General features: G+C 43.3%; 1 protein-coding gene across 1 annotated transcript in view; it reads left to right on the plus strand.

The window, feature by feature from the left end:
• ca10a (carbonic anhydrase Xa) overlaps positions 1-16,787 on the plus strand; it is a gene marked incomplete at both ends in the record, with an annotated part of 391,283 nt that overhangs the window by 144,143 nt on the left and 230,353 nt on the right. Inside the window, one exon of the mRNA XM_080747747.1 lies at positions 15,436-15,578. Coding sequence (XP_080603873.1) covers positions 15,436-15,578 — 143 coding nt within the window. The remainder of the gene's footprint in view (positions 1-15,435; positions 15,579-16,787) is intronic.

Below are 16,787 nucleotides of genomic sequence, written 5' to 3' on the forward strand. Positions count from 1 at the left end.
GTAAGGCACTCTGAATAACATTGCCTGCTAGAAGCCTTCCTGATCAGTGGTGGGAAAAGTACTCAAATGTTTTACTTAAGTAAAAGTATCAATAAGCCTGCAATATTGAAGTACTCGATCTGTTGCAATAAAAGTCCGGAATTCAAAATGTACTTGAGTAAAAGTACAAAGGTATTGGTATCAAAATGAACGCATTGTGAGCTTGATTGGCTATTTTCAAATCGCCGGAATGTACAGTATATAGTGCTGAAGTGGTTAATGTCTGTCTATGTCTTGTAATGATAATCAAAATCTGCTAAGTGATTTGCAAATAGTAGAGCAACAGTACAATGTTTGGATCCGATATGTAGTGGAGAAGAAGTAAAAGTATTGGAAATTGGAAATACTCAAGTAAAGTAGAAATACCTCAAAATTGTACTTAAGTACAGTACTTGAGTAAGTGTACTTAATTACTTTACACCACTGGTTGTTGGATGACTAACGGTTCAGGCCATGCACTTCCTCTGATCTTGCAGTTCGTAAGGCGCTCTGAATACGTTCGTCTGCTAGAAGCCTTTTGCATTTTCACAAAGTTCCCGATGAGTCACAAAATGGAAGACGCAGTAGGCCAGTGTTTCTCAGGATTGTGCTGATCGTGTCCCAAACAACAATAAAATAAGATCTGGTTGTTCTGATGCTGACCTTCAAAGCAGCCAAAGGTATGGCTCCTCCATACCTCCAAAACCTGATCAACCCCTACACCCCCACCCGTGCACTTAGATCAACCAACACAGGGATGTTGACAGAACCCTCGCTAAAAACCCCAGGGCAAAAATCCACTCGTCCGAGACAGTTTGCCCCGAAGTTGTGGAATAAACTCCCTGTCGCACTTAGAACAACGGACTCACTCGCTAGCTTTCGCAGAGGACTGAAGACTCACCTTTTCAGACTCCACCTAAACCCTTAGCACTACTGGAAAAATCAATGACCATACATGAAGCTAGTTAGCATTTGTTTTTAGGTTTTTAGAAACCTTTTTTTTTTATGGATTATATAGTTTTTTTCTAGATATATATTCATTCACATTTGTTATATTGCTGTTGATGTACTGACACTTAATCTTGTTTATTATTGTGATGTTTATTTGCTTATTGTAAATCGCTTTGGATTAAAAGCGTCTGCTAAATGCCTAAACTGTAAACTGTAAACTGTAAACTGTCCCAGAGGTGAAGTGCTCCTTTAACTCTGGCAGTGTACAAATGGAACCAATGTGTACACTGTCAGAGTCACAGACTTGTATGGGGCAATTTAGACCCCCTAAGCCTAAAGGAACCCACAGAGTCCCTGGAATCCACTTTGACATCCACTGCAGTAGCCTTTGTCTGAGACACTACAGTATACATCCCCTATTCACTGTTCCAGATTGTACGCCTTTCCCCCCAAAAAAATAAATGTGGAAAACATTCGGTGCAAACTCGCCACGCTTCAAACACGCACCTCACAGAATGTGACAGGCTCTATAATGCCATTCTCGGGCATTCATTATCATTAAGATGTTACTTTCCCCTGTACCTGCTGGAGTAAGCATTTTATCCCCTCGCTGTTAGGTCTCCTTCAGTGCTCTCTCTCGCGGTTCCATTGCGGCGGGAGGAAAGTTTCAACACATCTTCACATCAGCAATTACATAGGAGGGCACTTTTGATATACTTTCTTGAAGCTCGTCCAAGAATTGGCGGATGTGCGGCAACGGAATGCTTTTGCGTCGACTAGAACGAGCATGATGGAGTGCGTGCGCGTGTGCGTGCGTGTGTGTGTGTGCGTGCAAGGGCGTCACACCAAATTCTGGGCCCTGGGTACAAGGATTCACTCACATTAGCAGATATAAAAGCTCAGATATAAAAGATATAAGCTCACAGATATAAGCTCAAAAGCTCACAGCTTGATCTACGAGCTTGTAGATCTGCTATTTTTGAGAAATCGTGAAAATGTGTGCAAATCTTTGAATATTTCAAATCCTTCTATTGTTTGTTTTTTTTGAAAAAAACCTATGTTTCTTTGTCAGTGGTGCTCAAACTTTTTCATGTGAAGGACCCCCAAAATGATATGTATTTAGTTCCAGGGACCCCACCCCAGAAGCAAAATTTGAGTTACAAATGTTCGCTTAAAATATACTCAAAGATTTGCACACATTTTCACAAGTTTTCAAAAATAGCAGATCTACAAGCTTGCAGCGCTGTGAGCTTGTATATCTGCTATTTTTCAGTAGCTAAAGTATAAAATAATTAAGGCCCCCTCTACCTTGGGCCCTAGAAACTCAGTCCCACTCCCCCCCCCCCCCCCCCCCCCTTGTGACGCCCCTGTGTGTGTGCGTGCGTGCATGCCTGTGTGTGTGTGTGTGTGTGTGTGTGTGTGTGTGTGTGTGTGTGTGTGTGTGTGTGTGTGTGTGTGTGTGTGTGTGTGTGTGTGTGTGTGTGTGTGTGTGTGTGTGTGTGTGTGTGTGTGTGTGTGTGTGTGTGAGTGGGTGCCTGTGTTGCATGCGTCCGTACACTCTGCAGTTGGCAATTTCCCCCTGTTTCCCAAAGACTATTACTCTATACCTTTTCATCCATATCCCATTGACGGAATCAAGACGTTTCATTAAGAATATCTCCATGGCTGAGCTTATTTAATGAGTTCAAGTTCAAGAGTTCAGGATTCTTTATTGCAATCTGTAACAAGTACAATAATGCTTACTCCGCCAACACACTCCCGCATAGGAAATGTGTATGCCTCTGGAGCCACTTTCTACTATGGCAGTGGCTCTCAACCTTTCGTGGACCACTTGCATATTACAAACCATCCTCAATGACCCCCCCCCCAAATATCTTAGCTACATCAATATGTAATTTCAATAAATAAGCCAAACTAACTACTTGACATGAACAATGTTGCTAAAACCAAGATATCTGAGAGGTTATACAATTTTCATATGAACAGATTTAGTAATAAAATACATTTTCCCGTAAGGCGACTTCCTGGTTTTCATAGTGAGGGAGACGGACCGGCCAACCGACCATACAGTGAAGTGCAGTAGAGGCACTCCATGACGTCATCAACGATATCAGCCAAAGAGATGATGTATCTTTTTGTTTGCGTGTCATCACAGCTTTAAGACGGCCACTCTACCCCTGAGCCACTGCCGCCCCCACTGTGTGGGGAACTGTATTCTCTTTAGTTTAGCTGTGAAGCGATACAGTCATTACATTAGTGGCGTTCCCATAAAGCGTATTCCAAAATAGGAAGCGAATCATCAGAAAGTCGAAAAAAGAAAATGCGCATTTTGCCTGTTTCCAGCCACTGATAAAATGTGATTCTTGGGAGATAGTTCATGAAATAAGCAGTCAGACAGGTGCTATTTTTCCAGTCAAGTGAGACACATTATTGAACATGCAACCCAGGTCTCTTCAGCCTTTATATATCATATATAAGATAAGAGAGAGAGAGAGAGAGAGAGAGAGAGAGAGAGAGAGAGAGAGAGAGAGAGAGAGAGAGAGAGAGAGAAGATGCTCCACCTCCACTCCACATACTGTAGGCTACTTCACGTTCACCCCCGCATCAGCATTGCGCACGATAACAGCACAGATATACCAGTAAATGCTCATCACAGCTCGTTGCGGATGCGATGTGAGCTTGGACTTGGAGGTCTGCTTGCTGTTCTCGGCCGTTCTGTGCGCGCGCCGCCGCCGCGGAACGGAGAATAATGACGAATGGTTTTACTTTTGTGCACGACTGCTTTGAACATACCGTAAGCGGGGGCTGGGGCGGCCGGTGTTGGTACAAGAGGCGGCCTACCCCCAGCAGCCCTTCCCGCGAGTTCAATGCATTTTAATTCCAAACATAATTCGCTTAGTGTTTCCATTGCACTGATGCGCATTACGTTTCTTCGATAAAGCCTCAAAATCCACCAACTTCAAGCGCATAAATGTTAACGCAACTAATAAGACTGTCTGTTCATCTGTATGTTGTTGTCGGGTGGAAACCTTGTATCTCCAAAACCGCTCGTTTTTGTTCTTCATTTTAAAAAGGATTTAAACTAGTGAAAACAGCCGATCTACAAGCACACAACGCCTCGCACCGCGAGGCGTTGTGTGCTTGTAGCGAGGCGTTGTGTGCTTGTAGATCGGCTGTTTTCACTACTTTTGTGCGACGGCCTTGTCTGATGAAGCAGGGCTTTGCTTTGCGAAAAAATTACGAGGTTTCTGCCTGACGAGGAGAAAAGATTACGAGGTTTCTGCCCGACAGTGACGATATGTCACTGTCTGCCAATTAGTCCACCAGAGGGCGCTATAAACACCAAACCCCAAAAAGAAGTCACTCAAAATGAAAGGCGATTAGCCTTACAGCTCAATGATGCACACCACTAGGTGCTTCATTGAAACCAGTCTAAATGGTCTGAATTTCTATTGCGCCTTTTATCCGAAATGCTCTAAACGGTCTTTTATTTCTGAATGGTCTGCGTTTCTATGGCAGCTTTATCCAAGGCGCTTTACAAATGTGCATTACATTCGCCCGTTTCACACACGCTGACAGCGGAGCAACCATGCAAGGCACCGACCGACCTGCTCATTCAGAGGCAGTTGGGGTCTCGGTGTCTACTGACCTATCTAACTTCTCTGCCGGTTTAACCGTTTGGCCTAGCGTGCCTTTTGGAGTTCACTGCCAGCCTCCGCAGTAAGGAAAACGTGTATTTCTAGCTGGATTATGAGCAAACTGCTTATCCCTATTCGACCAGGAATTATGTTATGCTTTAACTATAAAAAATTGCAGACATACAAGCTCACAGCACGACACTGAGTGCCTCCCTGCGAGCTTTAGATCTGATATTTTTAAGAATCGTATACAGTATATGTTTTTGCAAATGAATATGTCTTTTTAAAACCAACATGTGTCATTCAAAAATTTGCTTCTGGGGGGTCCCTGTTATATAATATTTTTAGATGGGGTTCGGCGCCCAAATACATGTAATTCTAGGCTTCCTTGACATGAAAACATGCGTTTTTCAACACATTTATAGAATCGGGTCATCGGTGCTTAGTAGTTAAAGCATAAAATAATGGCTAAAGTGCTTAAAATCTAAAGCGACAGAGGCTCTAACGGGTTAATGCAAGACCTGTGGTTGAGGAGGTAATTAATGGAGCCTAATTGTGCGGCGTGTGTCTCTTTAGACCTCCAAACTCACCCACACCTCAACCCTGAACCGTAATAAGCCCACGGGGACGACCCAGTTCACACTCCGAGCCCTCTCCGCGTAATTAGTGCGGAAACAAAACTTCACGTGCGCGGCCACACACAGAGGAACCGTGTCGAGCGCATTCTACAAAACTGCTGTTTGAGATACGGTGTGTGTATGTAAAAAGCAGATTGAGAGAGAAGGGGAGAGAGAAAGAGAGAGAGAGAAAGAAATTCAAGAGAGATGGGAGGAGAACGAGAGGGCTGGAAATCTGGGGCGGGGAAGAGTGAGGTTGGAACGTTTGAAGGATGTTTAAAGGAGGAAGAGGATTAATAGCTGGTTTTGTGTCGGCCACTCACAGATTGGGATGGGACGATATATGAAAAATGTCTTGTGACCATGATTATCGTGACCAAAAGAAATTGCGATTTAATCCAAATATCCCCAAACATCCATTATCCTGGGGAGGAACAATTGCCAAAAAAATAGAAGATCTACAATTTTTGGGCAAAGAGATTTGGTAGAGAGTAAAAAAAGAAAAAAAAGACTGTATCAAGTATGTTACTTCCAGGACAGTTTGACCAATATAGAGGGTTTAAATGCCAGTACCGGATATGCAGCTTTGGCACACAAAAGGTGAATTGATCCCGGTGCATGACAGAGGATAGTTTCACGAGGGATTTCGATCGCCACGATACGATTATTCTGAGTGCTTTTCTATCACGATTATCGTCCCTATACTCACAGAGAACCAGCACTCAGGGTAGATCTGGCAAATGCGGGTAATATATATGCTCCGATTGCGGTGGCCAATACCGATCAACTGGAATCAGTATCTGCCGATACCAATATTCCCGATCACAGCGTCAAATCCATAAATTCTTCTATTTATTGTGTTACATAGCAGCATTTATATATTTAATGATTCTTCTTCACCTTGGGCCCTAGTAACCCCCCCCCCCCCCCCCCCCCCGTGAAGCCCCTGCCCACCCCCCATCGTCCCATCTCACCTCCCCGGTGTGGCCGGAGCCATCTCGGAAAGGCCAACGCCATATATCCCCGTCCAGTTTTACAGCGCGACAATAAGAAATGAAAGTGTCTCTAATGCTCGCCTGTGGACTAAGTGATATACGGGGGGAGGTCGGGCGCCATAGGAGGGACTCTGTAGATTATTGACAGAGGTGGTTGTGCCTCTGTCAGCCTAGTGAATGATGCCCCGCCGCCGCAGTCACATTCGGGAATCTATCAACGGCTAATAATTATGTGTACGTTTACGACAAGGGGCCCCGGCTTAATGGATCGATCCCCCACTCCACACTCCAATTCCCATTCCGGCCATGGATTTCCTGTCGTTTTCCCTTGAAGGATCTGGCATCGCTGACGACGGCTGCTATGTACTCTCTCTCCCGTCTCTCGCTTTCTCTCAGCTCTCCCACCACCCTCCCCCCCCCCCCCCCCCCCCCTCCCCCGATTTTCCAACTCTCATTTGCTCTGCCGTACTCGTTCCCTCTCTCTCTCTCTCTCTCTCTCTCTCTCTCTCCATCCACATCGCTCCATCATCCGTCTTTTCGATACATACTGTACCTTTTTTCCGGGAGGGAGGTCCAGGGGCGTCACAAGTGAGGGGGAGAGTGGGGCTGAGTTACTATAGGGCCCAAGGTGGAGGGGCCTGGAATTATTTTATACTTTAGCTATTGAAAAATAGCACAAGCTCGCAGCACAGCACTCTTGTAGATCTGGTATTTTTGAAAAGTCGTGAAAATGTGTGCACATCTTTGACTAAATGTATTTTTTAAGTGAACATTTGTAACTCAAATTTTGCCTCTGGGGGGGTCCCTGGAACTGAATATTTTGAGATGGGGGTCCGTGGCCAAATACATATCATTTTAGGGGTCCTTCACGTGAAAAGGTTTGAGAACCACTGACATAGAAATAAAAATATACGTTTTTCAAAAAAAGTTAGAAGGATTTGAAATATTCAAAGACTTGCACAAATGTTCAAGTTTTTTCAAAAACAGATCTACAAGCTTGCGAGTGCCGCGCTGTGAGCTTGTATATCTGCTATTTTTCAATAAAGCACAAAATAATTGAAGTGAATCCTTGTACCCAGGGCCCAGAATTTGGTGCGACACCCCTGGGAGGTCTATCCCGGAAGAAATTCCCGCCCATCCAATACGAGGCTAACAAGTGATGACTCAACAAAAATCTCTAATGCGCTTTCGTTTCTTTTCCCCCACTTTTTTCCCCCTTTATTTGCCAGGCGGTTTTGTCGAATGGAGTAATTTGCGATTTGCGAGGTATTAAAAAGTCCTTAAATTTTCACTTTAGAAATGTGCCGATACCCTCTATACACTTTAACTTTATGTTGGTTTGTTTACTGTTGAGTGAGAAAACAATGTTGCACATCTCCTGCAGGGGACCCCCCAAAATAATTTGGGGACCCCCCTGGGGGTCCCAACCAAGCCCCCAGAACGGCTTGTAAACGTTGAAGCGGCCGCCCCTACTGGCCAAAGTTGGAATTTCAGGCGGGGTGAAACATACATGCACGAGCATAAGAGCGCGCCGCTGGGGTCTACAATAGGGTTCAATGGACGTCGACGTCGTTCGTGACGTCATTACGTCTCGGCGTCAAACATTTTGGTCTCTAGGTAGAGACCAATTTCCCCCAGAATGCACCTGGATTCACCCACAATGCACTGGAATTCAGCTACTTCCGCATGCTTCAAAACGCCACTGAGCACTTGCATTGAAATGATAGCTGGGGGCGGGGCTGGTCCGCTCTCTATTATATATATACTCTATGGTCCCAACCCACAGGTTGAGAACCACTGTGGTACCATAGTGGCTGGTCGGAGTGTGAGAACATGTTCTTACACGGCTCGTGCTGGTCTGACACACTTTGTCAGACATACAACAACTCTGCAAGCAGTTAAGTACAAATACAAGGCTGCCTGTGAGGCCTGAGCTTGTCCTTTCTCCACAGTACTTTATTCCTCACAAATCCTGAGATGTTAGTCGTGTCAACGGGCCGTTGATCCGTTCTAGGCGGAAACCACAAGCAGAATAAGCGGCGTCGCTTTGTTTTGTTTCCCCAATACCTGTTAAAATGCTTGAGTAGCCTAGTGTAGTCTTGCCAGTCGATATACGAGTTGGACTGAAACAAATTTCCCAAAAGCAAAACTACGCCACATCCAGGGGTTTAGGCCCTAAAAGTATGTCCTTAATGCAGGGGAATATTTTGGGTTAAAAGTTAACTGAATCCGGTTTGATAGTTCCGGCCAAAGTGTAGTCCGTCTAGGACAGGGGTGCCCACACTTTTTTGACTTGAGAGCTACTTTTAGAATGACCAGCTCAACGTGATCTACCCACCCCAAAATATATGTACGTTAGGGGGCTTTGGAAATGCAACACTGGCATTACACACACATGGAATGGGAAATAGTGGGGGGGAAAGTCTTCATTCCATTCTGTATGGAAGTGGTAGGTTTTCAGGTTCTTTGTAAAGCTACGAAAACAAAGCATTGCCCCCCAATTTGCCTACTTTAGAAGCCATGAAGGGAGATGACAGGTCCTTCTTGATGTCAATCAAGTCACCTTAAATGACAGATGTCAAAAAGTGGGGTTTTTAAATATATATTTTAGGGGCATGTCATGTCATCTCTGCAGACGTTTGAGTGTTTGCAGAGATGGGAGGGGTGTACTCACTTCTGTAAGGTACTCACTTCTGTAAGGTACTCACTTCTGTGAGATACTGTATTCTTTATATTTAGCTGTTGGTGGAATTCACACTGGAATGTCTGTTTTGTTTACATGTATAGTATGTATTTGATGTGTCTGATAATCCCATATGGGATGGGTCAAATGTTGTCCAGACACGGAAATCAAATATTCATTCATTCATTCATTCATTCATTCATTCATTCATGACTAAAACTAAATCTAAATTTGCTGTCAAAAACAACACTGGTGAGTACCTTTTCCACCACTGGCATTGCTCTTTTTAAATATATTATCTACAGTAGGCGAGCTAGACACGTGCCCCTCCCCCAGTCCACAGCTCCTATTCACCTCTTCCAGACTATCCGCATGGATTGACCTCATGATTATGTAACCACACACAGAGAGGAAATTAGGGCAGCGCTAATTGGCAGAAATATACAACGTAAAGTCCATACAACCAAACAACCCTTTCAGTCCAGGCCCTCCGGTATACTGGTTCTCAACCTGTGGGTCGGGACTCCCAGGGGGGTCCCCAGATGATTAACTTAATGTGCAACATTGTTTTCTCACTCAACAGTAAACACACCAACATACTGTACAGTTTAAGTGTGTAGAGGGTATCTGCACATTTCTAAAGGGACAATTTAAGGACTTTTTAATACCTCTAAAATGACAAATTAAACTTTGGCCGAATTGTCAAAGATTAGAGGCGAAGGTGAAAGTAGACGATCTACATTCTCACAACGCTTTGCAAGAATGTAGATCTGCTACTTTCACAATAGAACCATTTTATACAAAATGTAATGCCTCTCAACTCAGTGCTCGTCAGGGTGGGGGGTCCCCAGTTAAAATATAATTATTTGGGGGGTCGCGGCCTGAAAAGGTTGAGAACCACTGCTCTAGTAAACAATAACTTTTTAAAGAAACGATCACTTGGTAGAATGTTAATGGTAAGTCAGATAATTATATTAGTTTGAATCTCGCCGTTGTTAAAGTCACCATTAATGTAATCTTAGTATTTCATTTGGATATTTTTTCCTCTGCTTGTAAGTGCAAGAGCACAAAGCACAAACATTGGCTTCAGAAATATTTAATCTAGCATTTCATTTTGATAGCGTTCCCTCTGCTTTGTAAGAACAGCTTGCCCTTTTGTAGGTGCAGTTCTTTTAATTATTTATCAGTACCTTTTTTTCCTTTTGTCTGCACTGTACAGCTTTTTTTCCTGGCATCGCAACGCAAACAACTCCCCTAGGCATGGACGGATTAACCCCCGCGAGGGCCCCTGGCCGATTTTTTTTTAGGGGCCCCCACCCCCCAAAATTTTTTTTTTTTTTTTTTAAATTTTTTTTTTTAAATTTTTTTTTTGGGGGGGGGGGGCGCAGTTCAGGCCAAAGGTGGTACTGCAGCTGGAAAATGCTCTGAGAGCCATTCAAAAATGAGAGGCTCTCTATTCAGGAGGTAATTTAGCCTCAAACCTTTTGAAAAACGTTTTTGGGACATAAACAATATGACATAAATACTTTTTAAATGCATGGTGTATCACCTTTAAGCCATGATGATCATCTGTGGACCAAGAAAGCAACCGGTAGACAACAGAGGAGGGGCCCACACATTTGATTTTAGCTTAAAATATACATTTAATTTTTGCAAATTGTCATTGACCACGCAGGCCAGTTCCCCCAAGGGCCCCTGAGAGCCAAGGGCCCCTGGCAACGGCCCCACCGGCCCAATGGTTAATACAGCCCTGCCCCTAGGCAGGAATCGTCACATCTTTAGCTGCGAACTAATTTTCTCTACCGTCTCGTTCGTGATCCATCACACATTTACATATTTTCATATTTCCTCCAGGCCGGCTGGATAGCTCTTAAGATAGAATTAACTCGGCACGGTTCCAGTGACTCATCAATAAATGCGTAATATCGAGTTCCTTTAGGCTATAACCAATATTGTAGCGGAGCCGCCTGCTATACTCTGCTGGAGTGAAGAGTGATATGGCATGCAGGGGTGTCACACCAAATTCTGGGCCCTGGGTACAAGGATTCACTGCGGGCCCCCCATGAATGCTTTAACTATTGAAAAACAGCAGATATACAAGCTCACAGCTGCAAGCTTGTAGATCTGCTATTTTTTAAAAGTCGGTGAAAATGTATGCAAGAAACCTATGTTTCCATGTCAGTGGTGCTCAAACGTTTTCATGTCAAGAACCCCGAAGATGATATGTATTTGGCCACGGACCCTCCATCTCAAAATATCTAGTTCAAGGGACCCCCCAGAAGCAAAATTTTAGTTACAAATGTTCACTTAAAAAATACATATATTCAAAGAGTTGCACATATTCTCACAACTTTAAAAAAAATAGCAGATCTATAAGCTCGCAGCGCGGCACTCGCAGCGCGGCACTCGCTGCCGCGCTGTGAGCTTGTATAGCTGCTATTTTTCAATAGCTAAAGTTACTAGGGCCCCCCCTTCACCTTGGGCCCTAGTAACTCAGTCCCACTCCCCCCCCCCCCCTTGTGACGCCCCTGATGGCACGCTTTCCCCATCCTGAGAAATGAGTGTTGTCCCCTCGGGTAGCCAAGTCTGACATAATAATATGCCTGTCTGAGATGCCTATCATTCCCGCAGTCCTGACAATCAACACTCTGTGGCATCCGGTCCTGTCAGCCTTACTGTACGCGTTGGCTGATTGCGCTGTACTCATTTTACTCCTCTTTCCTCATATCCCTCCTTTTTGGGCAAAATCTCAATGGTCCGACGTGTCATTGGTCCGACGGTGGTTGGGGTTGGAGTTAGGGTTAGGTTTAGTGTTAGGGTTACTGAGGTTAGGGATATGTTTAAGCATAGTTTTACTGAGGTTAAGGTTAGGTTTAGGCATAGTTTTACTGAGGTTAAGGTTAGGTTTAGACTGAGGTTAAGGTTAGGTTTAGGCTGAGGTTATAGGGTTAGGGTTAAGGTTAAGGTTAGGTTTAGGCATAGTTTTACTGAGGTTAAGGTTAGGTTTAGGCATAGTTTTACTGAGGGTTAGGGTTAAGGTTAGGTTTAGGCATAGTTTTATTGAGGTTAGGGTTAGAATATAAGAGAATACAAGTGCATTGTGGTGGAAAGATTACTCATATATTTTTTACTAAAAGTATCAATACTGCAATGTATTGATAAGTATTGGCTATTTTCAAATGGCCTACGTGTACTCTGTCTGCAGTATATAGATGAAGTGGTTACTGTAAAAAAAAAAAAAAAAAAGTAACTACAGTAGTAACTGAAGTTAGCAAATAATTGTAGTAAAAGTACAATATTTCCCTTTGCTCTGAGTGGAGTAGAAATAAAAATATAGAAATAATTGTAGCGAAATAAATGAGTTACTTTACACCACTGACTGAAAGTCAGATGGCTGTCCAGGGAGAATATCGCTGGCTATAGTTTGAGTTTGAGTTGTGAACTGCACAGATTTCTTTCAGAGAAAAATGTCACTGCCGGCAGCACATGTCAGGAACGACGACAAGGAATGGTTCACGAAACTTGCTTGACAGTGAGACATATTCAACATGCTCAATGCTCAACTCAATCCGTCAGGGTAGAATGACAACTGATGAACTTAAAGGGGAATACATTTCAACATTGAACTATGTCATTAACACAGCAGAGGTTTCCCATAGATAATGGCGGTTGACTGCCAGGTTTCTAAATCTCACCTGCACAAGCCAACGTTATGTTGTTGTTACAAATGGGTTCGAAATGTGCATTTTAAAGCCAAACTCGAACTGGCAGGTGAAGAGGAATATCATGTTCCAGACATTAGCAGGGATTTGGGGAGAGAACGAGATGTTCCTTGCACCAGCTGGTGCCTTTTATGAAGAAGGAACAAAGCAGTGAAATGATTTCCAGTATTATAGTCAAAAGAATAGAGAAGAAACAAAGGAAAATGTAGGATACTCTACGGTGTTCATTTTGTCGACTAAGACTAAAATACTACAAGATTGTGATATTTTGACTAGACTAAAACTATTTCAGAAGACTAAGACTATTATTTGCTATTATTTGTGTTACTCCAAAGACTAAGGCTAAGACTAAATCTAAGTCTAAGACTAATGGCTGTAAAAATTAACACTGGTATTTAACTGAAATGAAATTAAAGCCAAATACATCTTTTATGTATAGTTTATTTTGAACAAGTAGCAGGCAGTAGAAGACAATGACTTGTTCAGAATGATGTGGTTATATTTATCCTAAAAAAAGTATCCTAAAAGACGAAGACTAAAAGTCTAAGACTAATCCCAGAAGACTAAGACTAAAATGTTTTGATATTTAGTCGACTAAGTCTAGACTAGACAAAAACAATTTCAGAAGACTAAGACAGGACTAAGACCACCACAACGTGCAAAAAAATATCAAAAAAGGTTGGGGACCCCTGTCTTGATCATTTATCTTGTAGTTTGTCGATTCGGGTTCATGCCATTTACTTGGATCTTGCACTTGGAAGTCGCTCTGGATGACAGCATCTGCTAAATGCCTAAATCGTATTTGGTTAGGCTGATATGTTGAATGTCACTGCTGGTTACGTTTGCATGCAGCCTGCCTGAGGCCATTTTGCTGCTTGCATGTGCCAGAACGCAATGGGTGTCCTATCTTAGCTATACGTATCTTTAAGATAGTGTGGTTGAGATTCATGCTGGTTTTCGCAACATTCATTTGTCAGTTATAGTTGGTTGGAGCTCATGCTGTGTTTGCTAAATAATAATAATAATAATAGTTTTTTATTTGTAACAAATAGACTAAGATAAAAAAAATACATTAATTGCGGCCGTATGACGCAGTTTACTGTGAGAAACGACACGGCCTGTCCGCGTCCGTCTGGACGTGTACACTTTTTTACGGTCTATGGGTTTGTCGCTCTGACATCATGCTCTGATGTCACTGTGATGTCAGGGGAACCACTGTTACCAGTCCTTTTTGTTGATACGCCTGACACTGTGTTTTCCCTGACACATCACTGTGACATCACAGGTGACATCACAGTGATGTCAGATACTCAGAGCAGGGATCTCCATATATGGGCATAAACGGTTGACATCACAGTGATATCAGATACTCAGAGCAGGGATCTCCATATATGGGCATTGGGCAATATTGATATTTGGCTCTGTCGCAAACTGGACATCCATCAGTAGTAGCCTATGAAAGAGGTTGCGCACCCTGAGAAGATCCCTGTTAAATGTTAAATGAGAGCAGACAGCATGTGATCACAGACAGATGCGCAGTACGCTATGTGTGTTTGTGTGTTTGTGTGTGTGAGTGTGTGCTGCGTGCGAGCACGCACATGCGGTGAGAGGCGGAAAATCATTAGCGCCCGCTCTAGTGCACAATTAGAATGAAAACAAATGTAATATTGGCTATGTATCGGGGATGCATCCTGGTGAAGTATCTGGCAGTGTGTGATCCCTTGTCGGTGATCAATCTTGTCGGCGAAAACCAGAACGATATTATGACAAAGTCACTCGTGTAGTGTAATATCGACAGTGTGTTCGAGCCCTAACAGAAAAGACTCTGTGTTGCAGTATCTATTAGGGGTGTAACGATATAGTAACTGTATCGAAATATCGTTTTTAACTTAAAAAATCGAAGTATATCGAAATGAAAACAGCTAAAATCGAATCGTATCATTTTATTTTGTATCGTATCGAATCGGCAGTGCAAAGAATTGATTGTATCGACCTACTTGTCCATCGTATTTAGCATTTTTAAGAAGAAAAAATTAAAAGGTGGGGTTTAATTACTTTTCCTTTCCATATAGTTACACTGGTCTATCGATAAATGTGCGTAATCTCTGTGTTCATGTCAAGGTGCAGGTTTGTCAATATACTCTGTCCATGTATTTGGCAGATAATCACTGTTTACTTATTTATATCCATAATAATACATGTTTCCCTTAAAAACCTGCACTATCCACACCTTTCACACAGATTTAATTTCTTTGCTAAATAGTTACTATATCGATTTTAAATCATTGAAACGAATCGAATCGTATCGTATCGTCATGAATGAACCAATATCGTCCATTTATCGTATTGTCAACCATGTATCGTGATATGCATCGAATCACTATTAAAATGTATCGTTACACCCCTAGTATCTATACTTTTTGTTTTTTCTCTATAATTTTTATCCCACGATTTTGCAACCCGTTTTCACCCAGTGCCAATTGCCTATGTAATCCTGGGCTCTGCTCTCCCTCTGCCTCGCCTGGGGAGACAACGGACTGACCTCATGCTTCCTTCAATGCATGAGTAGTCCAAGTTGTTTCTTTTCACCTGACAGGGGGGATTTCCCCAGGATGGACGTAGCGCGTGGAAGGAACACGTTATTCCAACCAGTTCCTTTCCCCTCCATCAAGCGCCCCGTATCTATACTTTTACTCAAGTAAAACATTTGAGCGCTTTTTCCACCGCTGCCAAATAACGCGCCCCTATCTCTTTAGTGCAGATGCTAACCTTGTTTTTGTTGTACACCTTGTGCTTTTGTGTCCGCTCCAGTGCCGTCGTTCTGGGGGCTGGTCAACTCGGCCTGGAACCTGTGCTCGGTGGGGAAGAGGCAGTCTCCCGTCAACATCGAGACCAGCCACATGATCTTTGACCCTTTCCTCAAGCCCATCAAGCTGAACACGGGAGGACGGAAGGTAAGAGGCGGAGACGCACGCGCGTGTCTGTGCGCGCGTCCGTGCACGCGCGCGCAGCACATCAGTGGCGTCAGTTCAGCAAAAAGCTAGGGTATGGCAAAGATGGGACTCGGGTTTTGTCTGTTTTTTCCCCCCCGGGTTTCTATGGTTTCTTGGGCTGGATATGGCAGCCTGGAACGGTTGTTCAAGTGCAGCTAAACTTGGCATGTTAGTAAATGTGCCACGATTAACAATAATGCATTGCACCTGTGCAGCTGACCTGCGGAACCTGGGAATATACCATTTTGTCAAGATGGGGAGAATACAATTATAATACCTTGTTAAAGTGACCATTTTGTTACATTTTGCATTTGTAGTTATTTTACTGTAATTTAACAACATAATAACCAGCACAAATAGACAAAGAGACATTCATGGATCTATATTTAAAAGTAACTTTTATTTCCCCCCCAGGGGTATGACAGCTGCATACCCCTGCCATACCCAATTGACGCCCCTGGCAGCACATGCATACGAACAAACAATTCCCTCTTTCTGCATGTTTGATGAATGGATGCTGGCGCTTTGTTGAATGCTCTTAGTGTTTTTTTTCTTTTGTTGCTTGTACCTCTGGTGCGCCGGGAGGCGACCTCGCTTTGTGGGGTCGCAATTGTGTGTGTGTGTGTGTGTGTCTGTGTGTGTGTGTGTGTGTGTGTGTGTGTGTGTGTGTGTGTGTGTGTGTGTGTGTGTGTGTGTGTGTGTGTGTGTGTGTGTGTGTGTGTGTGTGTGTGTGTGTGTGTGTGTGTGTGTGTGCGTGCGCGTGCCAGCGTGTGTGTTTTATTCATTCCATTGTCCTTTTGGGTAAGCGTCTTTTGCTCTTGTTTCCCTGATCGATGTGACCGACCACTGTTTCTGTTGGCAGACAAAGTAGGCTATTTGTCTGGGGCGGGCACTTTTTCAGGAGATAGAATGCAAAACAATTCACCCATTTAAAACGGCACTCGCTGGTTCTGACTGCCTGCGCGATATGTACAGTACAGCGTTAAGGCTTAACCCGTTTAGGCCTAGAATTATTGAATGCTTTAACTATTGAAAAATAGCAGATATACAAGCTCACAGCGCGGCACCGAGTGCCGCGCTGCAAGCTTGTAGATCTGCTATTTTTGAAAAAGTCATGAAAATGTGTGCAAATCTTTGAATATATGTATTTTTAAAGCGAACGTTTGTAAC

Source organism: Nannobrachium achirus (assembly GCF_963921795.1).
Source record: "Nannobrachium achirus genome assembly, chromosome: 18".
Lineage (NCBI taxonomy): Eukaryota > Metazoa > Chordata > Actinopteri > Myctophiformes > Myctophidae > Nannobrachium > Nannobrachium achirus.